General features: G+C 37.8%; 2 protein-coding genes across 19 annotated transcripts in view; one reads left to right on the top strand and one right to left on the bottom strand.

Moving 5' to 3' along the window:
* The window catches only part of LOC106876644 (sugar phosphate exchanger 3), a 43,517-nt gene extending 30,197 nt beyond the window's left edge, over positions 1 to 13,320 (bottom strand). The window contains exons 1-3 of the mRNA XM_014925259.3: positions 13,190 to 13,320; positions 6,185 to 6,277; positions 1,775 to 1,855 (exon numbers count right to left, since the gene is read on the bottom strand). Of these exons, the coding sequence (XP_014780745.1) occupies positions 1,775 to 1,855; positions 6,185 to 6,277; positions 13,190 to 13,306 (291 nt within the window). The 5' untranslated portion in view covers positions 13,307 to 13,320. The remainder of the gene's footprint in view (positions 1 to 1,774; positions 1,856 to 6,184; positions 6,278 to 13,189) is intronic.
* Positions 12,243 to 21,643, top strand: part of LOC106878122 (protein deacetylase HDAC6) — a 21,267-nt gene continuing 11,866 nt past the window's right edge. For 2 of the 18 annotated variants that reach the window (XM_089348955.1, XM_052966498.2), the window contains exons 1-3: positions 13,488 to 13,727; positions 15,387 to 15,525; positions 18,164 to 18,238. In XM_089348955.1, the coding sequence (XP_089205081.1) occupies positions 15,511 to 15,525; positions 18,164 to 18,238 (90 nt within the window). In that variant the 5' untranslated portion in view covers positions 13,488 to 13,727; positions 15,387 to 15,510. Of the gene's footprint in view, positions 12,268 to 13,382; positions 13,728 to 14,177; positions 14,365 to 15,386; positions 16,557 to 18,163; positions 18,239 to 21,643 lie in introns of those variants that run through there. The other 16 variants (XM_089348952.1, XM_089348953.1, XM_089348951.1 and 13 more) reach the window with 16 other exon arrangements.

Below are 21,643 nucleotides of genomic sequence, written 5' to 3'. Positions count from 1 at the left end.
ATATGCAATATTTTGTTTGTAAAGAAAAGGAGAGTGAAGATATTTTTAGGTAGAGATTAGCCCAGTAAATTACAGGTATTTATTTTATTGCCCCAGCAAGTATAAAAGGCAGATTTTACTTTGGTAAAATGTAAAATCAAAACCCAGAGCTACAGAAAAAAACAATGTAAAATGCTGTCTATATCAGGCTCTCTACCAGTCAGCATAGGTCTAAAGCCAAGGGTTTCAGAGGAAGGAGTATGGTGTGTTGTGATATTCATGCTTTTCCAAATGCATTAATTTTTAAATGAATTCCAGCTGGAAACTAAAATTAGAATGTGGTCTCAGTTTAACTAAGAAGTTAGTGTTGAACCACATCAAAATCCATGGCATTATAGCATTACACAACACTATTAACACCAAAAAACGATACTGTTATGGAATACCAGAATATCAGAACCCCAAAGATCACTTTACCTTGGAATTAAACAACAAAATGTACATCACTACAGTATCACATAACACCATTACAATACTACAGGAACACGCTTAAAACATTACAACACCACCAGAAAGCACATTACAATATCACACACATTACAGTACCATAACCGACACTAACAAAGGAGTAGTGCCACCATGAAAACCGCTATGCTGTTGCTTCACCTGTAAGAAATAACACACAAATTTCCTTCATGTGATCTTTGGTTGCTGAGTTTCATAGAGGCAATGACAAGTGACCGAGACTTCAGGTGATTTGCTGTGCTTGAGAAGACATGTCAAGCTAACAGAATCGTGGTCATTGCTAGTGCTGGTGACATATATAAAGCACTTGTGCAAGTGACACACGACAAATATCCAGTACAATGTGCCAAGTAGTTGACGTTAGGAAGAGCATCTAGCCAGAAAAACCAAAGCCAAAGTAGACACTGGTGCCAATGCAGCTCTCCAGCTTACCAGTCCCAGTCAAACCATCTAACCCTAACCCTAACCCTAACCCTAACCCTAACCCTAACCCATACCCATGCTAGCATGGAAAACGAACACTAAATGATGATGATGATAATGACGATATCCTACTTTAAAATAAAAAGGAGACACAAAATAATGTAGTCTAAGATATGCTATATCTCAGACAAGATGGTTATATCTTGAACACCTTTTATCATAAGTCTGTTCAACTAGGATTGCCTTACAGCTAAACAACATCATCTACCACTTCAACACCACATAATCACAACACTAGAGCACAAGACTACAGTACCATGTCACTACAACCACTCAAATCACAGCAACAGAAGAATTCTTGCTGTAAAATACAACCTTATACACCAGCTGCCACATCATTACATCATATCAATCCTGTAACATGAACATTCACCTCCAATTAACTTATAGGTAAACAAAAAAAAATTTGTGTGGGATTCTATTACATCTGGAGTTGGGAGACGGTTCTTTTAGTTTTATAATACACAACTTACCTAATAGTAAGTGGACAAGATGTGTCATTGATGCACAGGGAGCCAGGCAATAAGCCTGGCCTGACCATGGGTGCAAGGTAGCATCTATTTAAGAGTTATTAGGCTGGTAATGTTTACAGTGCATCAATAACTAACTTCTAGTAATATTTGTGGTTGATGGGAAAAAGTCTTTTTTTAATCAATATTAAAGCATTTCCACTTATCTCTAACACATGAATGTGAATCTTTGTGTGTGTGTAAAGAGAGAGGTGGGTAGGGAGATGAAACATCATAATTTCACAGAATATATATTGATAAATCAGAAATAAACTTACCATTGACAAACCAGAGAAAACAAGACAAAACCCAAATGTTTTCCTTGGCCCAATTTTGTCTCCAACTGATCCCAGAAGGATCTGAAAGTTGAAATAATATGAAAAGATATCTATAAAGTAAAATATGTAAATTGAAATACAATAAAATATTTCCTTAAAATATTCTGAGATCTAAGTGGATAAGTTAAATACTTTTATTACTTTAAATAGTTGGTCATTGTTTCTATGTGAGTTGGAGCATGTAAAACTATATACAAAGGCTTAAATATGCAATATGATTCCTGCAATAAATTTAAGCACAAGACCCATAAATAGGTGGTAGTTGTTTAGTCCAAAGTCTGACCGGCAAAGAAAGGTATCTCAGTTGCATCCCTGCCATCTTTTCAGGGACATACATGATATGCCCTTTCCTTATTTAAGACAGAAGGATGTGATCTAAAGGAAGTTTGACTGCTATTTCTAGTAAGCAGAGTGAGAACACAAGATCTTTTCTGCTGATTTGTGAAACTATTTACGCATCAGAAATACCTCAACAAGGTTGCTTGACTGACTAGAAATAGCAGCCAAATTTCTTGCCTTTAATCATAGTTCACTTTGACCAAGCTTGATCTGGGGCTAATCGGCAACTGATATTTTGCAGCAAAAGTCTTGGTTTTCTTTGTTCTAAAATCAACATATATACAACTGACGAACACTATAAACAATGATCATTGGATAAGGAGGTTGAGCAGGAAACAAACTGAAAAGTTATGATAGAGGGCTCTTTCTTCTGATTGGGTAATATCTAAGACAAGATTTTAGTAATTTATACACATATAATGTTTATTTTTCTTACAATACATCGTCTAAACTAAATCTTTGCTCTCCATTGAAATTTTAATATATTACACTGTCAATACATTTTGGTATATTATATTCTCATAACAAATATTTTCCTCATCTATTAGACTAGGGGTTCTCAACCATTTTTTCCCCTATGGATTCCTTTGATTCCTATTTTATTCGGGTGGACCCTCATAGCCATTCGATGTTTAAAAACATCCTATTATATTTTTATACTTAAATATTATATTTTTGCAGAAAAAAGTGTAGGTGGCTACAGCTAGCCACCTACACTTTTTTCTGCAAAAATAGGGGTAGTTTATCCTGTTCAGGCTATATTATTAGCATTATTCTGTGATTGAGAATTTAAAATCACTTCTTTAACTTTCTAAGACATCTCAACGCTTCTAAAAGCAAACTTCGTTTGTTTATTTACGTTTGTCGTAATTTGAATTTAAATATTATAATTGTATAAAAAAAAATAATAATATTTTGTGTTGTAGAAGTATAATCAATTTATTGCACATAAACCTTAACAGCAAAATTTTATATGGACCCCCAAGGATCATATGGAACCACTGTGTTAGACCATTATTTAGTTGAATTTTCTCACCAACATGCTGAATTTACTAGCTCACAGATGACTGGCTTCTTTTGGGTTTCTTCTATGGCTTTATAGCAGCCTCTGTTATTTTGAACCAGCGAGCAGCATACCTTCTCAACCTCGTTTCTCCTCACCTTGTTACATTTTCTATTCTGCTTCTGTCCAAAAGCACTACAATATTCACTTCTAATTAATCCCCACCTCATGAATCTTGTTAGTCTCAGACTGCTCATGTCATAGGAGTTATCTCCCCTTTTTTTCTTTGATTGACATAACTGTCAACTGCAAGTATGACTTTATAGCTTATACCACACTTTGGCTTATTGTTTTAGGAGCCCAAGTAGTCATGATTAGACATAGACACGCTCTCGACCTTCCCAACTTTGAATCAGTGGAATATTAAGTATGCAACAGCAAGAAGGAGAGGGGTTTGCATCAGCACTTGGCTGCCACTTGTCTGTAGCTAAGTAGACAAGAACAATGTGAAATGTATAATTGCTCAAAGACACAATGCCCATCCAGTCTAGGAGTTGAACTGAGGCTCATATGATTGTGAGCCCAACATCCTAACCACTAAACTAGATACCAAGGTCAGGTTTATACCCAGTGGAGCACCTGGGCCTCTATGATTTTGTTAATTCAAAACACAATAGAGCCCCATCAAATCTAGGCACCCTAAACAATTTGAAGAGGCCCCAAAACTTAAAAGTACCTTGGTAGATTCAGAGGGGCTCAGTTAAATTTAATGGAGTTTCAAACGTAAAGGGCCCAATAAATCAAAAGAGGGCCCAATGATTTTAAAAGAACTCTATTGGATTAGAAAATTTAAACAAGTAAAAAAAAATACAAGTCATTTATTTTATTGCTGTAAATATATTTTTTTTAATTTTTAACTTCAAGCTTTAGGCTTGACCCCTGGGCCATGGCTCATATTGGTCCATATATAAATCTAGGCCTGCGATGCACCTTCACATCTTCTGAGTAATTTATTAACCAGAAAGACCACAATATAAACAGAACATATATACTAGAGTTAAAAACAAGATGTAAAGGAGAGAGAGAGAGAGAGAGAGAGAGAGAGAGAGAGAGAGAAAGAGGTATTAAAATATAAAATGTCAGTCACAGTTGTAACCTCCTTTCTAACTTACACTAAATGTAATAAAAAAATAGCAATAAAAAATGTTGCTAAAATTAAGCACAAAATACTTGCAGGATTCAGTTGATGGTCCTCCAAGCCTTAACAGAGGAGTTTAAGAGCAGCTAACTGCAGAGACTTCTAGCTCAAGGAGGGGAACCCTGGAGCAAATCCTGCAGAGAGGTTTAAGACCAACTAACTGCAGAAACTTCTTGCTCAAGGAGAGAAACCCTGAAGCACATCCTCAGTAGCTGTTCAAAAGCCCTGGGAAAAGACCATTACTGCGGGAGATATAACCATGTTTACAAGGTCATAATAGACACCATCTGAAGTGGGATTAGTCATTGCAAGCACTTCTGCCCAAGAAAGAAGTTTAATTCCTTCTGTTATGGTTGGCATAAAGATGATGCTAGCTGCTATGTGCATCTCCTTGGGCCTCCTTGCAACAGCAAATGACTAGGAGCTGAAAGCTGACCTGGGGAAGCAGCTTAAGTTCACAAAAAATGTCACCTCATCATGACTAAGGCCAGATATGACACTAATCTCAGAAGTATCCAAGCAGGTAATTCTATCAAAACTCTCTTCTCTGGGAGAACTACATATGCAGAGTCAGAAAATATGCAGTTAGTGGAGCTATGGCAAAGCAATGGGTGGCAAGCAAGGTGTGATCTTATCAAGGTGAGATACAGAGGTTTTTCAGGCCAGTTCCTCAACAGAGCTCATAGCATGCTTGGCATGACAGGGGCCCAGTAGGCAGAAGGTAGTTAGCTGTGGAGGCAGCGTAGGTTGCTTCATGGTGGCTCTGGGTTAAGAGGTGCAAGCCTTGGATGAGACTGAGCCTGGGTGAGAGTGTCTGATGTTGAGAGACCTGAAACACCTGATTACTGATGATGCGTCCAGATGTATCACAAGATGATTCACAGAGAAAGGTATATGTTGTTGATGACCTAGTTCTTTCAGGTGAATCTACAGCAGATTTAGAGCTATAAAAAATTTGTTTTATTTTTGTGGGGGATGGGGATAGTTTCTGGTAGCAAGTTAGTTTTTATGAGAAAAGGCTGTTAGGCTATAGCTCAAACCCTTGTCTTTTACTTACACTAGGAACTAGCTAGCATTCTCATTTAAATGAAACTAATCAGTGGTAATCAGCTGACTAGAAGGGAAGCCAACCACAGAAATTGACTGCAGAAGGATGAAAGATAAAGTTGACTATGGCAGGATTTGAACTTACAATGCAAAGAACCAGGACAAATATTACATGGCATTTGTCCATCGCTCTACCAATTCTGTCAAGCAACTGCTTTAAGTAGCACTAGACCTAAAAAAGATGAATGGCCATAGAATGCCTTTGATCATAATTACACTCAATGAAGACCAACTTGGGACTAAAACAATAGTAACAAAGGGACTCTACAGTGTTACATGACCTGCTAGAAATAGCTGATAAACTCCAAATTCTATTCTACCATCTTAAAAACAGAAAAGGCACATTGTATGAAGTAGTTCTTGATACATGGTGCCTGAAAAAAGGCAGGGATGTTTACCAAAGGAAAATCTTTGATCACAGATCTGCTGACTTCAATCTAAAACATCATCCTCAGTTAACAATAGAGCTTCTTTCTAGTTCCTTAACCTGCAAGAAATGGTAGACAAATCCCCTTCAGATATCACCTATTATCTTAAAAATGGAAGGGTACACTGGGTAATAGACTTCTAGATGCACTATGCTGAAGAAATAAAACAAAGAGGTCACAAATGGAACACTTCTGATCATAAGTCTGCTTATCGGGGTAGATAACAACTACCACAAAACAACAAAAACAAAAAGGAAATTAAATTCTTAATTAACCTGCATGAAAGCATATGGTAACAGTAATGCAGTATCCAACCATCCAAGCTTTTCTCTAGGAATATGTAACGACTGCTCCAAATCTGTTTTCACCTGGAATAAATTAAAATATTTTTAAAAAATGAAAAATTTCAGTATAACGAAAGCAATAAAAAATTCATGTAACATTTACTATGAATTAACTTTGAAGATTTTAATTTCAAATTTTGGTATAAGGTTAGCTATTTCAGGGGAGTTGGTAAATCAATTACATTGACACCAGTTACTCAGCTGGTAATTATTTTAATGACCCCAAAAGGACAAAATGAATCTTGGGAGTATATGAACTCAAAATGTAAAGATGGACAAAATATCACTAAGCATTTTGCCTGGCATGGTAACATTTCTACAAACTTACCGCCTTTTCCAAAGATTTTAATATAAATGATATTAAACATTATAATCCCAAATTTGAGAGAACAGAGAGAAAATGATCCACTGTTTAAAATATAAACAAAATGTTTAATGCTTCATCATTATTTTTGCATTCACTTTTTCTTTGCTGGCATGAGTTGGATGAGACTTTATGAGGTAGTATTCTACTATTTGATGTCCTTCCTATTGTCAACACTATTTGATGTCCTTCCTATTGTCTTTACACATTAAACAGCTAAGCTGTGGGACATAAACACAGCCCAAACAATGTCAATGAGAATAAATGCAGAGACAAATGCACATGCAGAAAGGCTTACATATAGTTTCCAAATACCAAATCTCATTCACAAGGTATTGCTTTCACAAGGCTATAGTGGTAAACACTTGCCCAAGGTACCATGGACTGAGGCCAAATCTAAAACCCAAAATAGCTGCAAAAATAGTCATAACTATATGAGACCAACCTTGGTGATTAAAAATACCAATAGCATAAATGAAAAGCTGAAAATGACATATATAATTATGATAGATTGTTCCCCATTCAATGTTTAGGTAAACTTAGTCACCCACTCACTCACTCGCTCTCCCCACACAAAAAATGAAACAAATTTCGGAGCCAAAAATAGATTTTCTTTTTGCCGTTTTTAGCCCGAAATTTGTTTCGTTTTTATGTGTGGAGAGAGAGAGTGAAAGAGAGAGAAAGAAAGAGAGTGAGTAAGTGGGTGACGAAGATTACCTAAACATTGAATGGGTTGGGTGGTTTGACTGAGGACTGGCAAGCCAGGAAAATCTCTTCGGGATTATTATATATATATATATACATATCATATCCAGTGATTTTAATAGGTAGCAAAAGGAACATTTTACTCCATTTCACTCATACATCCGAAAACTCTAACGTGTTATTTTAAAGATGAATTTATTGTCTACTTCTCCTCACTTTGTTACCACTAACTTCTATAACCTCTGCATCTTCGCTCAATTCTAACTTTCAAAGTTCACATCTTGGCTCGGAAATGAAAATCCAAAAAATATACTGGAATGGGTGTAGAACAATGTGTAGGAAACGAATATGAAAAAAACAAAATGTGCGCAAAGTAACGGGAGGTTGGGGAGAGGACTTCGGAAAATTCACAAGATCCGAGCTTTTCCCTCATAACTTTTAGGAAAATGGAGTTATTTTCAATGAAATTTTATAGAAATACCTTTCAAATGGCATACATTACGATTATAAAGAAATTTGTGGGGAAAAATCTTTTCCAAAGGATGGGGGAGAGAACTTTGAAAACTTCACAAGATCCGAATTTTGCGGGTCAAGATATAGGGGTTAATATTCAGGTTATGGGGTATCAAAAGATTCAGTACTATTTCCACTACTAACAACTTTAAAATTATAATCTTTTCCATAAGATATCTATCGTAAACATTCTATACGACAACCATGATGACGTCATATTTTCTATGAGTATGTACCTTAAAAGACATCCACCATCACCTTCACTCACTATCTCTCCCCCTTTCTCTCTCACACGTGCACGCACAGACACACAAAATCTTGATTTTCCTCTAACATCATGGCTTTATGCAACTGTTGCGATATCACTCTTTATGAAGTTCTCCGTTTCCACGGCAAAAATAACACTGCCATTACATTTTTCATGGAACACAGTGACCTGCCATTTACCTACAATTGTCCGACATGTAATTTTCCATGTATTTTGCGGAAGGAAACGAACATGTGGCATTGTCGTAGGATGGTACGACGATGTCACCAATCCAGAAGGCAATATGGATGTTCTGAATCTTTATTGAAGAACTCCTTTCTGGAAAACACCCAAGTTCCGCCTTGGAAGATATTGCTCAGCACAGCTTAGTCGTACAGATTAATCGAGGAAAATCTTGGATTCTCCCGTAAAACCTCTGTAGATTGGTGGTCTTTCTGCGCTGAGGTCTGCCAGTTTGGGGCAGAAAACCACCAAAATATGATCGGAGGAGATGGGGTTGAAATTGAGATCGATGAAACGGTTCTGGTCCATCGAAAATATCAACGCAGCAGAATAATCAAAACAGTTTGGCTTTTTAGTGGACTGGAACGCTTGACGAAGAGAGCATTTATGGTCCCACTTTTGACGGAATGTGGCGAGGGCAACAGAAGGGATGTTGACACCTTCATTCCTATCATTAGACGCTACATCAGGCCGCGATCAATAATTTATAGTGACTGTTGGTGTGCGTATAGTAACTTGAGCAGCATGGGCTATACACACAATCAGGTTAATCAATCTGAACACTTTGTGGATCCCCATAACCCAGCTATTCACACTCAGAATATTAAGCGTTTATGGGGAAGCCTGAAAAGTGCACTGTTCGTCCCGGAATGAGACCGAAGTATCTCAAATAGTATGTTGCTAGGTTACTTTTTATACCGGCCATCTCACCCCCAACTCAGTGACTTCGTAGGTTTCTTTTGAAAGCTTGAAGACTGTACCCATGTTCCTGAAGACTCGGAAGAATTGGTTCTTGATGTTCAATGACCCTTAAGTGTTTTCTATCATGAAACGATATTCAACACCATATTTATGAAACCATTCGGATAAATTTTTACAAGTGCACCTCCACGCAGTTCATAAAAAAAACCCTCGGATTTCTCGCGTGTAATCACCTACCCTGACCTCCTAATCTGCCGTAAATCCCTTATTTTTCTTTAAAAAAAAAAGGATGGGGCAGGAAACTGGAACCCCACCTTCCTGAAATTATTTAAAAATGTGCATAAATAGGAAGTATATTCTACAGACCCCCAAAAAATACATAAATGACAAAGCACACCTTTACTCACTCTCTCCACGCGAAATCGAAGCGTACTAGTTACCGCTTAAAATTGTTCAAGGAAAGTTGAAACACCTGATGCCATTTCAAAACTGTTTTGCAGCTTAGATCTTATACATCTTAGGATCTACATATCTAGTAATTTTAATAGGTATGTAAAAGATATTGTTTTAATACACTTTGACTTTTTTTTTCTCCAGACATTGAACCACTAATTTTTCTAACTTCAGCATTCATTTATTATTCTTTTCAAACTTCTTTGATTTTTCAATCTAATGTAATCCACACTCTAGAAAACGTATTTCTGCAAAGTGTCATCTTAAAATATGTGTAAAGAAAGGGGGCTAATGCAATTTCGCACCTCACCTTCAAAAGTGCATTTTTTAAAAAAAGATTTCTTCGGAAACGTATGTTTATAAATATATATATATATATATATATATATATATATATATATATATATATATAAGTGATGAGCTGGCAGAACCGTTAGCACGCCGGACCAAGAACTTGGCACATCTCGTCCGTTTTCACGGTGGTGCACCAGCATGGCCGCAGCCACTTGGCTGAAACACATAAATAAATATATATATATATATAGTGGATTTTTCAGGCATAGCGTGGATTCTATCCCTGATAATCAAATTTCAATTAACAGTTCAACAGCGTTTTTCTCACGGTAAAACAATAGTTTTTCTGTGACAGCAGTTACATTTGCCAGATGCCTTAGCTAAGCAAAATAATGTCTTTGCCACTTGACCCTTCTAACCTCTTCTATTTCACCAATAGCTAGAAAAGATATCACAGACTTCCAACGAATTCTATTGTTTGGACAAGCGAGTTAGTGAAAACGCAGTGAGAGCAACCATTAGTTAGTGGCCAGAGACCAACTAGTCATGGCCACAAGCAGGCAACTACTAAAGACAATTGGTCAGATGGAGAAAGAAGGCTATGAGATACAACTTCCCTCGACTCTATAACGTTCACTAGCTCAATTTCTTTTCTCTTACAAATCATTCTATTTCTATCTGTGGGTTACTACTACGAGAACGTGTACAAACATACAGGCCGAAATTAACTTTTCTTTTACCTTGTATGATTTTCCATTTACTAGTTATACATACCAACCCGTCGTGATTTTGGATATATACAATGTAACGGTAAATAAATAACCTTTTCTAACCTAAACATTAGCACCTACATCTTGACCCGCAAAATTCGGATCTTGTGAATTTTCCGAAGTCCTCTTCCCCACAAATTTCTTTATAATCGTAATGTATGCCGTTTGAAAAGTAAATTTTTTCATTGAAAAAAAAAACAAAACATTTTCCTAAAAGTTACGAGGGAAAAGCTCGAATCTTGTGAATTTTCCGAAGTTCTATCCCTACCCCCTTCACCCAAATCTCTTTGAATTTTCAATCTAATGTAATCCACACTCTCGAAAACGTATTTCTACAAAATGTTATCTAAAATTATGGGTAAAGAAAGAAATAGCAAAAAATATTTGAAAATGGGGGTGGGGGTGAAATTTTTGAGGGTTTCGCTCCACCCAGTTTTCCGGACCCAAAAAAGGGTTTTGTAGCATATTAAGAGGTCACAGAAATTCAGTCAACAACAAAAAAAAGTATTTCCAATGATTCCGGGATATGGGAGAGGGGGGGTCCGGATTCCCACCCACCCCTTTTTTCCGAACAAAAATAAGAGGCTTGCAGCATATTATGAGGTCAGGGTACGTGATTCCATGTAAAAAATCCGAGGTTTTTTTTTTTTTCTTAGTGAAAATCGTGCGGGTGAAAACATCAATGGGGGTGCGGGTGGAATTTCCGAGGCTTTCACCGCACCACACCCCGTTTTCCGGACCCAAAAATGGGTTTTGTAGCATATTCAGAAGCGACCGGAATTCATTCAACGTAAAAAAAAAATTACAATGATTCCGGGATGGGGGAAGTACGGCTCACCCTCTTTTTCCGAACAAAAAAAGGAGTTTGCAGCATATTAGGACGTCAGGGTACTTGATTCCATGCAAAAAATCCGAGTTTTCTTTTTTTTTTTTTTTTTTTAGTGAAAATCGTGCGGGTGAAAGGATCAAAATTGACTAAATTTCACACCTTTGAGCCTAGCTGATACTTATTTCATCGACCCCAAAACATACATTTACCAAATGAATCTTCAAATTTCGAAAAAGGTGTGTCGGTATGTATTTTCTGAAATTCCTCTCCCTACCCACTGAAAAAAATTCCGTTATAATCGGAATCTACACCATCTGAAGCGTATTCTTATTACTAAATATCCATTTCTCTTAAAGTTATGAATAAACAAAGTGGGAGAAGGGGCACATTGTGTAGGTGTGTCATTATTATAGTTTAGCATGCTGGAGAAAATGCTTAACAGCACGTCGTCCGTCTTTACGTTCTAAGTTCAAATTCCGTCGAGGAAGACTTTACCTTTCATCATTTTGGGGGTGGATGCAATTATTATTGTCCTGGGGTTAGTTTATTTGGTTAATGTTTACAATATTACCCGGGGGTAATATTGTAAACATTAACTTTTTTTTGTCCTGTTAATTGCTATTTGAAACGTGTTTGTAGAAGTGCGGCAGTAAGCTTATTATTGGTTATTATTTACAGGCATTTCGAAGTGAAAACCTCGTCATTAAAGTTAAAGCAAAAGTGTTGTCACTAAAAAAGATAAATCTTCTATTAAATATAAATAAAATACTAACTTCTTAACCAGATTAAGTGGGTTTTTTTAAAGTATTTATATATTCGTTCCGCTTACTCGGGAAACGCAGGTCTATTTTTGTATTTTCCCGGACTGTTTTGGTTCCATGATTAGTCCAGCAGGTACGTTTACATAAATCCAAAAATTGCTTGTGTTAATATTAAAAATCAAAAAATAACAGAAAAAGTTGTCTCAATCGTGACAACTATTCCGAAAGCACAGTAAAGGGGTGAGGAGTAAAAACTATAAAAAAACATTAATTTTTAGATTCTTTTTTTGGTAGAGATGGACTATATGTAATTTTAACCTCCCCCCCCCCTTATTTATTAATTTTTTTTACGGAATCCCACGTTTTAGGCTATGGAGATTCCGATTCTGAAAAAAAAATTTTTGAAAAATTTCAATCCCTCCCCCCACCAAACAGGCTATTTACATGCTAGAAATAACAGCCAAATCTCACAAAACTAGTGTTAGGGTTAAGGTTAGGGTTAGGGTCAGGGTTAGGGTTTGAGTTAGGGTTAGGTTTACCCTGTGGATCTATATAAAACCGGGGGGGGGGAGGATCGAAATTTTGAAATTGAGATTTTTGAAAAATTTTTTTTCAGAATCGGAATCTCCATAGTTTAAAACGTGGGATTCCGTTAAAAAAACAAAATTTAAAAGGGGGGGGGTATACCCAGATTACATATACTCCATCTCCACCCCTTTTTTTATGCGAATTACATTCGTTTTAGAATGTGGAATGAATAATACTGAAGAGAAAAAGAAAAAGCATATTTAATTTTGTGTCGTGGCAATTATTCCAAAGGCACAATGAAGTAGGATGGGATTAAAGTTTGAAAAAAATTCTTTCATGTGAATTACTTGTGAGATGCTATTAAATTTATGAATATCAAAAAAAGACCATGTATACATTTGTGAGTGTGATGAAGGTGTTTATTTATATATGGTATAGTAACATTTGTAAGCAAAGCATTTTAAAACTGCTTTCGGTCGAGTGCATAATAGAAATATAAAAATAAAGAGATGAAGTAAATTACATACCACTCCGAGTGGTTTTCTCAGTAAATAGGTCGAAGCATAAGACAACCAACCTAAACAGAAAACCAGTACTTGTTTACTTCGTAGAAGTGACATGTCGAAAGACATTTGGGAAGACATTCTCCAAACCGATCTTCCTTTATAAACAAGTCAGTTGAAGAGAAAGAGAGAGACGTCCGGTAGCGAAATAGAGCGAGAATAATTCGAGTTATGGGACATTTGCCAGTCTCTGACTTCCTGTAACTCGACTCCGATCACCAACTGATGTTGAAAATGTCAACGGTAGATAACTCCAACCGGTACTTGGGACAATGTGAGTCGTTATTCGCTTTATTTTCACAGACAATATAATATGATTGATTCGATATTATTACCAACTTTCAAACTTTACTACTATTTCATTTGTTAAACACTGACTTCTGTGGGGAATTAAAGAAGAGAGTTGTCACCGGTCAGATTCAATCTTAGAACAGGAAAATACTGGGGCTGTCTCATTGCTTTCGCCGCCGCAAAATATTGTATTTTCTGTATTAAATCGATGGTAAGTAACTGGATATTTTACTCAGTTATTTTAATACATTTCTGACATACAGTTTTATAGATATTTATTGACTTTGGGGATTGATGTCACAGTTCTTTCTTTTTTCTTTTTGTTGTGCATTACCTCGAGTTTCACATATGTATAAAACGGAGGAACCTCTATGCAGTTGCTCGGTTTGCTAGCTATACCAATGAAATCTCCCTCAAATAATACCCTACTATCTTAAATAAGGAAAGAGCGCTTTACATAATGTAGTTGTCCATACCTCTAAAATATCGAAGTGGTTTGCTTGTTCAGAAGTGACTAAGAGTTTAAAAAAACTAAAATCCTCTTTAGTTTCCTTGGTTTAGGAAACATATACACAGTTTAATTTCCGAACTGTGTCGTATATATATTTTAAGGCAATCTTTCGTTATATGCACTTAAAAACGGTACACTTTTATTTTTCAGGGATATAGATTTATCTCTTTTAAGGCGCAGGCGTGTTTGCATGGTAAGACGCTTGCTTTCCAATCAGATGGTTCCAAGTTTATTCTGCCTGGCACCTTCGGCAAGTGCCTTCTGCTATAGCCTCGGGTCGATCAAAGCTATGTGAATGAATTTGATAGACGGAAAGTGAAAGAAGCCCGTCATATATGTATGTATATATCCATCTTTGTGTATGTGTTGGTCCCCCACCACCGCTCAACAACCGGTTTTGGTGTGTCTACGTCCCCGTAACTTATCTGTTCGGCAAAAGAGACCGAGAGAATAAGTCCCGCGCTTTAAAAAAGTCCTGGGGGTAATTTGTTCGACTAAAACCATTCAAGGCGGTGCCCCAGCATGGCCGAAGTCAAATGACTGAAACAAATGAAAGATAAAAGATATATAGAAAACACCACTGCACCACACCCACTCTAAACATAAACTACACTCAACTAAAGCTTTCACCATCGTTCCAAATGTCACGCCTCACTATCTCCGAAGATCTCTCCTGACGAAAGCATACCTTTAGCATAGTTAAGACCACATCCCAAAGACTAGCCCTTCTCTTTAGAGGTTATTTCAGAGGATATTTCAGCCCCTAACAGCTGCTAATGCTCTGCAGGCTTCAACGGAATTCCACAGTAGTTTACTGCTGCCACATCTGGAATAGTTCTGCTACTATGCTCATTACAGTCTGAATTGCATCCAGAGAAAGACCTCTTGACAGATCAGTGCTACATCTCTAAAGTATACATCCAGTCTCTGGACTACAGATCTGCTGGTGTGCTGTCTCCCTCCCCTTCTCTCCCCTTTCTCTCTTTCCTATCTTCTGCCCTGCAGATCCAACAAATCTTCTACATCCACACCCAGGTACTCCGTCCCACTTTTCTTTCCACCTTTCTTCAACATAAAAATGCATGCTATTATTAATATATATATGTAGCAGTATTGACTACCATACCTGTGTAAATGATTGCTCCTGCTGCACACACACACATACATTGTAATGTTGCCTAGCAAGGGAAAACACACAGAAACTAGACTTCAATGAAAATGACAATTGACTACAAAATATATTGCATCCTTTTGTAAATATATATTAAGAATCAATGCAGTTGTTAACATAACAATAAATACATAATCATGTCATATGAGCACGATGTTCTATTGATTTAAATTGGTCTTATATTTTAGCCAATCGAATATGTTGAAGATGAGCCTACTCTGATGTCTACTCTATTGTGGCTTTTATAGGCCTATAAAAACTACAATAAATCACCAAGAACTACCACTTCACTAGAGAAATCTCTGCATCTCGATGTCAAAGAAATCTGTAATTTTCTGAGCCTTAATACATGATTGACATTTGAAAGTTCAGGCAGTGTGACAATAATAAAGATTTGTTATGGTGAAAGTACAGATAATTTTTTTGACTTTTCCCTCATAATTTATTGCTATGAATCTTATTCATCATCTTCATCATCATTATTGTTTAATACCCGTTTTCCATGCTGGCATGGCTTTGTCGGTTTGCCTGGGGTTTGGGAAGACTGGAGGCTGCACCAGGCTCCAGTCTGATCTGGCAGTGTTTCCAACTGTAGAAACACTGCCAGATCAGACTGGAGCTTGGTGCAGCCTCCTGGCTTCCCAGACCCCAGTCAAATCGTCCAACCCATGCCAGCATGGAAAATGAACGTTAAACGATTATGATGATGAATAAGATTCATAGCAATAAATTATGAGGCAAAATCAAAAATAATCTGTACTTCCACCATAACATATCTTTATTATTGTCACACTGCTTTCTGTGTATGCATGCTTATAGTTGGTACTATTGTGGTTATATGACTGAAGTTTGAGTCTGATGGTGCCACTTTTCTTTCTGGCTTTACAGTGTAAGCATGGCTACTCCATTAACAATGTGCACCAAAGAAGAACAAAAAGCAGTGATCTGAGAGATGGTAATGGTGAACCAGTTCACCATTACCATATCTTGAGCTTGCTGAATCTTCTTGTCAGTGGTGGAGGTTGATGGGCGTCCTGCTCTCTCTTCGTGCATCCCACTTATCTGGCCACTTTTAAACTTCTCGATTCATTCATACACACTTCTATGCGGTAGTATACTGTCCCCATATTGTGCTAAAAGCCTCTGATGAATTTCAACACCTGACACACCTTCCAACCAGAGAAATCAGATCACTGCTCCTTGTTCTTCTTTGGTGCACATTGCTAGTGGAGCAGCCATGCTTACACTGTAATGCCAGAACGAAAAATGGTACCATAGGCTCAAACTTCGATCACGTGACCACAATAGTACCAACTATAAGCATGCATGTGCAGAGAGGCAGTGTGACACTTATAAAGGTATGTTATGACAATAGTGCAGATAATTTTTGACTCCCCCTCAAGGAGACATGAATATTTTCAAATGTATGAAAAATATTTTTTACAAGCTCTGTCTTGTTGTGTAAAGTAGAATTGTTTGTTGTTTGCTTTACTCGTTTAAATATGGAATTTGAACTATATTTCAAGCTAATATTGTCTTGTATTTGAATGTTTTAAGACATAAGTACAAGTCCTTACTCAAAAACATCAGTTGCTTTTATCTGCTTGTGGCCTAGCATTCTAGTTGGATGACTACTTAGGGATGTCATTTATTTATCATACATTCTGATCACTTTATATCACTCATAGGAATTAATGCTGTCCATTATAGTTGGTATTTGATTCTCTTGATTTTCTGATTTTCATGATCCAAACAGACAAAATGGTAAAGGCTTTTCCCCAGAGGATGGTAATGAAGATGCACTTGACAGGCCACTTTGACTCACTGGGCTTGCACTTGTTGACAACCATCCCCACCCCATTGAGGCTCATTCTTATTAACTGTGACATGTCATACTCCATATAGAAATAAACCAGCCATATCAGGCCCAAGTATTCTACCTCTTGTATGTTCAAACCAGCCAGATTTGGCCTCTTACACCTGCCCTAGAGTGTCATTGTAAAAAAAATAATCATATTGAAACCTCATGGCTATGAGATAATGCATGAATAATTCTAAGGTACATGGCTCAATGGTTAGAGTGATGGATTACAATCATGGGGTAGTGAGTTTGATTCCCAAACCAGGCTATGTATTGAGTTCTTGAACAAGACACTTCACTTCACATTGTTCCAGTTCACTCAGCTTTAGAAATAAGTTGTGACATCACTGGTGTCAAACTGTATCAGCCTTGCCCTTTCCCTTGGATAACATTGGTGGCATGGAGACAGGAGGCTGGTATGCATAGGCAAATGCTGATCTTCCATAAAACTACCTTGCCTGGACTTGTGCCTCAGAGGGTAAATATCTAGGTGCAATCCCATGGTCATTCATGATTGAAGCGGGTCTTTACCTTTTACTCTAATTCTAAACAAGGTGCATTCAGATTACTCTGTCTAACGTAATGTTTGTTTACATTACGTTTGACAGAGTAATCTGAATGCTAAAAGGTTTTAAGCAAACCTATGATCAAAGGCATTCTAGCCATGACCATCTTGTTTTTTAGCCATGTTATATGTGGAACACTGACATACTATCCAGAAGATTTACCTCTCATCCATTTGAGATTTTTAGCACTAATCTTCAAAAGCTTCTTGAAACTAGGGAGACATTTATATTTCACAGTCAGAATTGCTGAACCATGGAATAAACTACCTGTATCAGTTATTATCTGTTGAGACACTACATCCTTCAAAACTTCCATGCTTCCTGAAATTTGCCAACAGTACACTTGATGCTCCCACCTCTGTTTTTCTTTTCTTTATTTTTCAAAGACTTATTCACTGTTCACTTCCTGTGTATATTCTATGTACTGTTCATGCAGTTTTGGTTACTTTTTCTGTTGAGATGTAGTGGACTTGAGTACTGTAAACAATAAATTCATTATAACAATCTGTCCTTTTTTTTCTCATTTGTCAACCTCAAGATGTCTGAAGCTGGTGCCAGTGGTGGAAAGTCACCTGATAATCGTGATAAATATTTAATGAACCTTATGTCAAAGGTATGCCTATAAACATTTCATTGAAAAATTATCTGAAACCTCTTTTTCTAATTTGCTAAAAGGTAACCATAACAACTTGACATCTACCTTAAAAACTCTTAGCTTTTTACATATATTGATTTTTCTGCACCATCAACAGCTGTTGCCATGTGATAAATATACATAATGATTTTAATTGGTGTTTTAAGTTTCAGAATGGTAACGTGTAATGTATTACATCATCATCATTATCATTTAATGTCCACTTTCCATACTTGCATAGGTTAGATGAAATACATTGACACAAAATTTTCTAGGGTCAGATGCCCTTCCTGTTGCCAACTCTCACCTGTTTCCTAGTAAGGAGTTAATATTTCTCTATGGCCAGTTCTTTTTTTATTTTTTTGTGAAAAACTGAAAATACACAGCTTAGCTGGTATGATAGTGATACTCATTTTTAACTATTATATGATGTCTAGACAAGAGTACACCCAAACACATACACACACACATTTATATATATGATAACACAAATGGGTTGAAGCTCACAATAGTTGTTTCATATGTTTTTATTGATGAACAAATGAATTACATCATGTAAAAAAACTGTTTTGCTTTACATGAATAAAAAATAAAATTTAACATTTAGGGTTTTTCATACAAATAGTATATATTGTGTATTGACTCTCATCTCAGTACTGTATGAGAGTAAAAAGAGAATGCTTTTCTATATCATGTTATCCCCAACTCTACCTTGGTACTTTTTTTATTAAAGTACCTTGATTCTACTGAATCCTGAAAATAATTATATATATAGGTGCAGGAGTGGCTGTGTGGTAAGTAGCTTGCTTACCAACCACATGGTTCTGGGTTCAGTCCCACTATGTGACACCTTGGGCAAGTGTCTTTTACTATAGCCTCGGGCCAACCAAAGCCTTGTGAGTGCATTTGGTAGATGGAAACTGAAAGAAGCCCATTGTATGTATATATATATATGTATATATGTGTGTGTGTTTGTATTTGTGTTTGTCCCCCACCATTGCTTGACAACCAATGCTGGTGTGTTTACATCCCCGTAACTTTGCGGATCAGCAAAAAAGACTGATAGAGTAAGTACTAGGCTTACAAAGAATAAGTCCTGGGGTTAATTTGTTCAACTAAAGGCAGTGCTCCTGCATGGCCACAGTTAAATGACTGAAACAAGTAAAAGAATATATATATATATATATATATATATATATATATATATATATATATATATATATATATATATATATATATATATCATCATCATCATCATCATCATCATCATCGTTTAACGTCTGCTTTCCATGCTAGCATGGGTTGGACGATTTGACTGAGGACTGGTGAAACCGGATGGCAACACCAGGCTCCAGTCTAATTTGGCAGAGTTTCTACAGCTGGATGCCCTTCCTAACGCCAACCACTCAGAGAGTGTAGTGGGTGCTTTTACGTGTCACCCGCACGAAAACGGCCACGCTCGAAATGGTGTCTTTTATGTGCCACCCGCACAAGCCAGTCCAGGGGCACTGGCAACGATCTCGCTCGAAAATCCTACTGGAGCCAGTCAGGCGGTACTGGCAACGGCCACGCTCAAAATGGTGCATCTCATGTGCCACCCGCACAAGAACCAGTCCAGGAGCACTGGCAACGATCTTACTTGGCTTGCCGGGTCTTCTCATGCACAGGACATTTCCAAAGGTCTCGGTCAGTAGTCATCGCCTCGGTGAGGCCCAATGTACGAAGGTCTTGCCTCACCACCTCAGCCCAGGTCTTCCTGGGCCTACCTCTTCCACGGGTTCCCTCAACTGTTAGGGTGTGGCACTTTTTCACGCAGCTATCCTCATCCATTCTCACCACATGTCCATACCAGCGCAATCGTCTCTCTTGCACGCCACAACTGATGCTTCTAATGTTCAGCTTTTCTCTCAAGATACTTACACTCTGACGGGTATTCACATTGACATTACACATCCAACGGAGCATACTGGCTTCATTCCTTGCGAGCTTACGTATGTCCTCAGCAGTTACAGCCCATGTTTCACTGCCATGTAGCATGGCTGTTCGTACGCATGCGTCATACAGTCTGCCTTTTACTCTGAGTGAGAGTCCCTTTGTCGCCAGCAGGGGTAAGAGCTCTCTAAACTTTGCCCAGGCTATTCTTATTCTAGCAGCTACACTTTCAGCGCACCCACCCCCACTACTAACTTGGTCGCCCAGATAGCGGAAGCTATCGACTACCTCTAGTTTTTCACCCTGGAATGAGATAGAAGTTGTTTCCTGTTTGTTTACAGTCTTTATTGCACCTGAACATCTGCCACAAACAAAAACTAACTTGCTAGTTAACCTGCCTTTGATGTTGCTGCACCTCTTATGTGTCCATAGCTTGCACCAGGTACATCTTATAGAGTTACTACCTACTCCTTTTCTACATACTGAGCAGGGCCATCTACCTGAAGGGGTTTGTGTTTTATCTACCTTCCTACTTATTAGGATTTTGGTTTTAGCTACGTTGACTCTAAGGCCCTTCAGTTCTAGACCTTGCTTCCACACCTGAAACTTCTCCTCTAGTTCTGATAGTGACTCCGCAATTAGGGCAAGGTCATCAGCATAGAGGAGCTCCCAGGGGCAACCTGTCTTGAACTCCTCTATGATTGCCTGGAGGACTATGATAAATAAGAGGGGGCTGAGGACGGAACCTTGGTGGACCCCTACCTCTACCCGGAATTCATTGCTGTACTCATTTCCAACCCTCACCTTACTGGCAGCATCTCTGTACATGGCTCGCACAGCTCTCACTAACCATTCTTCTATCCCAAGTTTCCTCATTGACCACCAGATAAGGAATCGGGGGACCCTGTCAAAGGCTTTCTCCATGTCAACGAAAGCCAGGTACAGAGGTTTATCCTTAGCTAGGTATTTCTCCTGCAACTGTCTCACTAGAAATAAGGCATCAGTAGTGCTTTTACCTGGCACGAACCCAAACTGCATCTCATCTAAATTGATTCGCTCCCTAATTAGTTGGGCTATGACCCTCTCTGTAACTTTCACAACCTGATCTAACAGCTTGATACCTCTGTAATTATTTGTATCTAAAGCGTCACCTTTACCTTTGTAGCAGTTGACTATGATGCTGCTACACCAGTCATTGGGTATGACTCCTTCGTGTATCACCTGGTTCGTAATACGGGTGACTAGGCTATAGCCAACACTGCCAGATATTTTGAGCATCTCTGCAGTGATTCCTGATGGGCCGGGGGCTTTCCCGGTCTTCATACTCTTAATTGCTTTATCTACCCTGGTACTATCAACTCGGATAGCTGGTCCCTCTATTGGGTCGACATACGGCAGGCTCTCTTTCTCCCATTCATTCTCTTTATTAAGCAATCTATCATAGTGGCATCT

Source organism: Octopus bimaculoides, chromosome 3, assembly GCF_046866305.1.
Source record: "Octopus bimaculoides isolate indiv1 chromosome 3, ASM4686630v1, whole genome shotgun sequence".
NCBI lineage: Eukaryota > Metazoa > Mollusca > Cephalopoda > Octopoda > Octopodidae > Octopus > Octopus bimaculoides.
The sequence above is the reverse complement of the archived record's forward strand: the minus strand, read 5'-3'. Positions and strand labels throughout refer to the sequence as shown.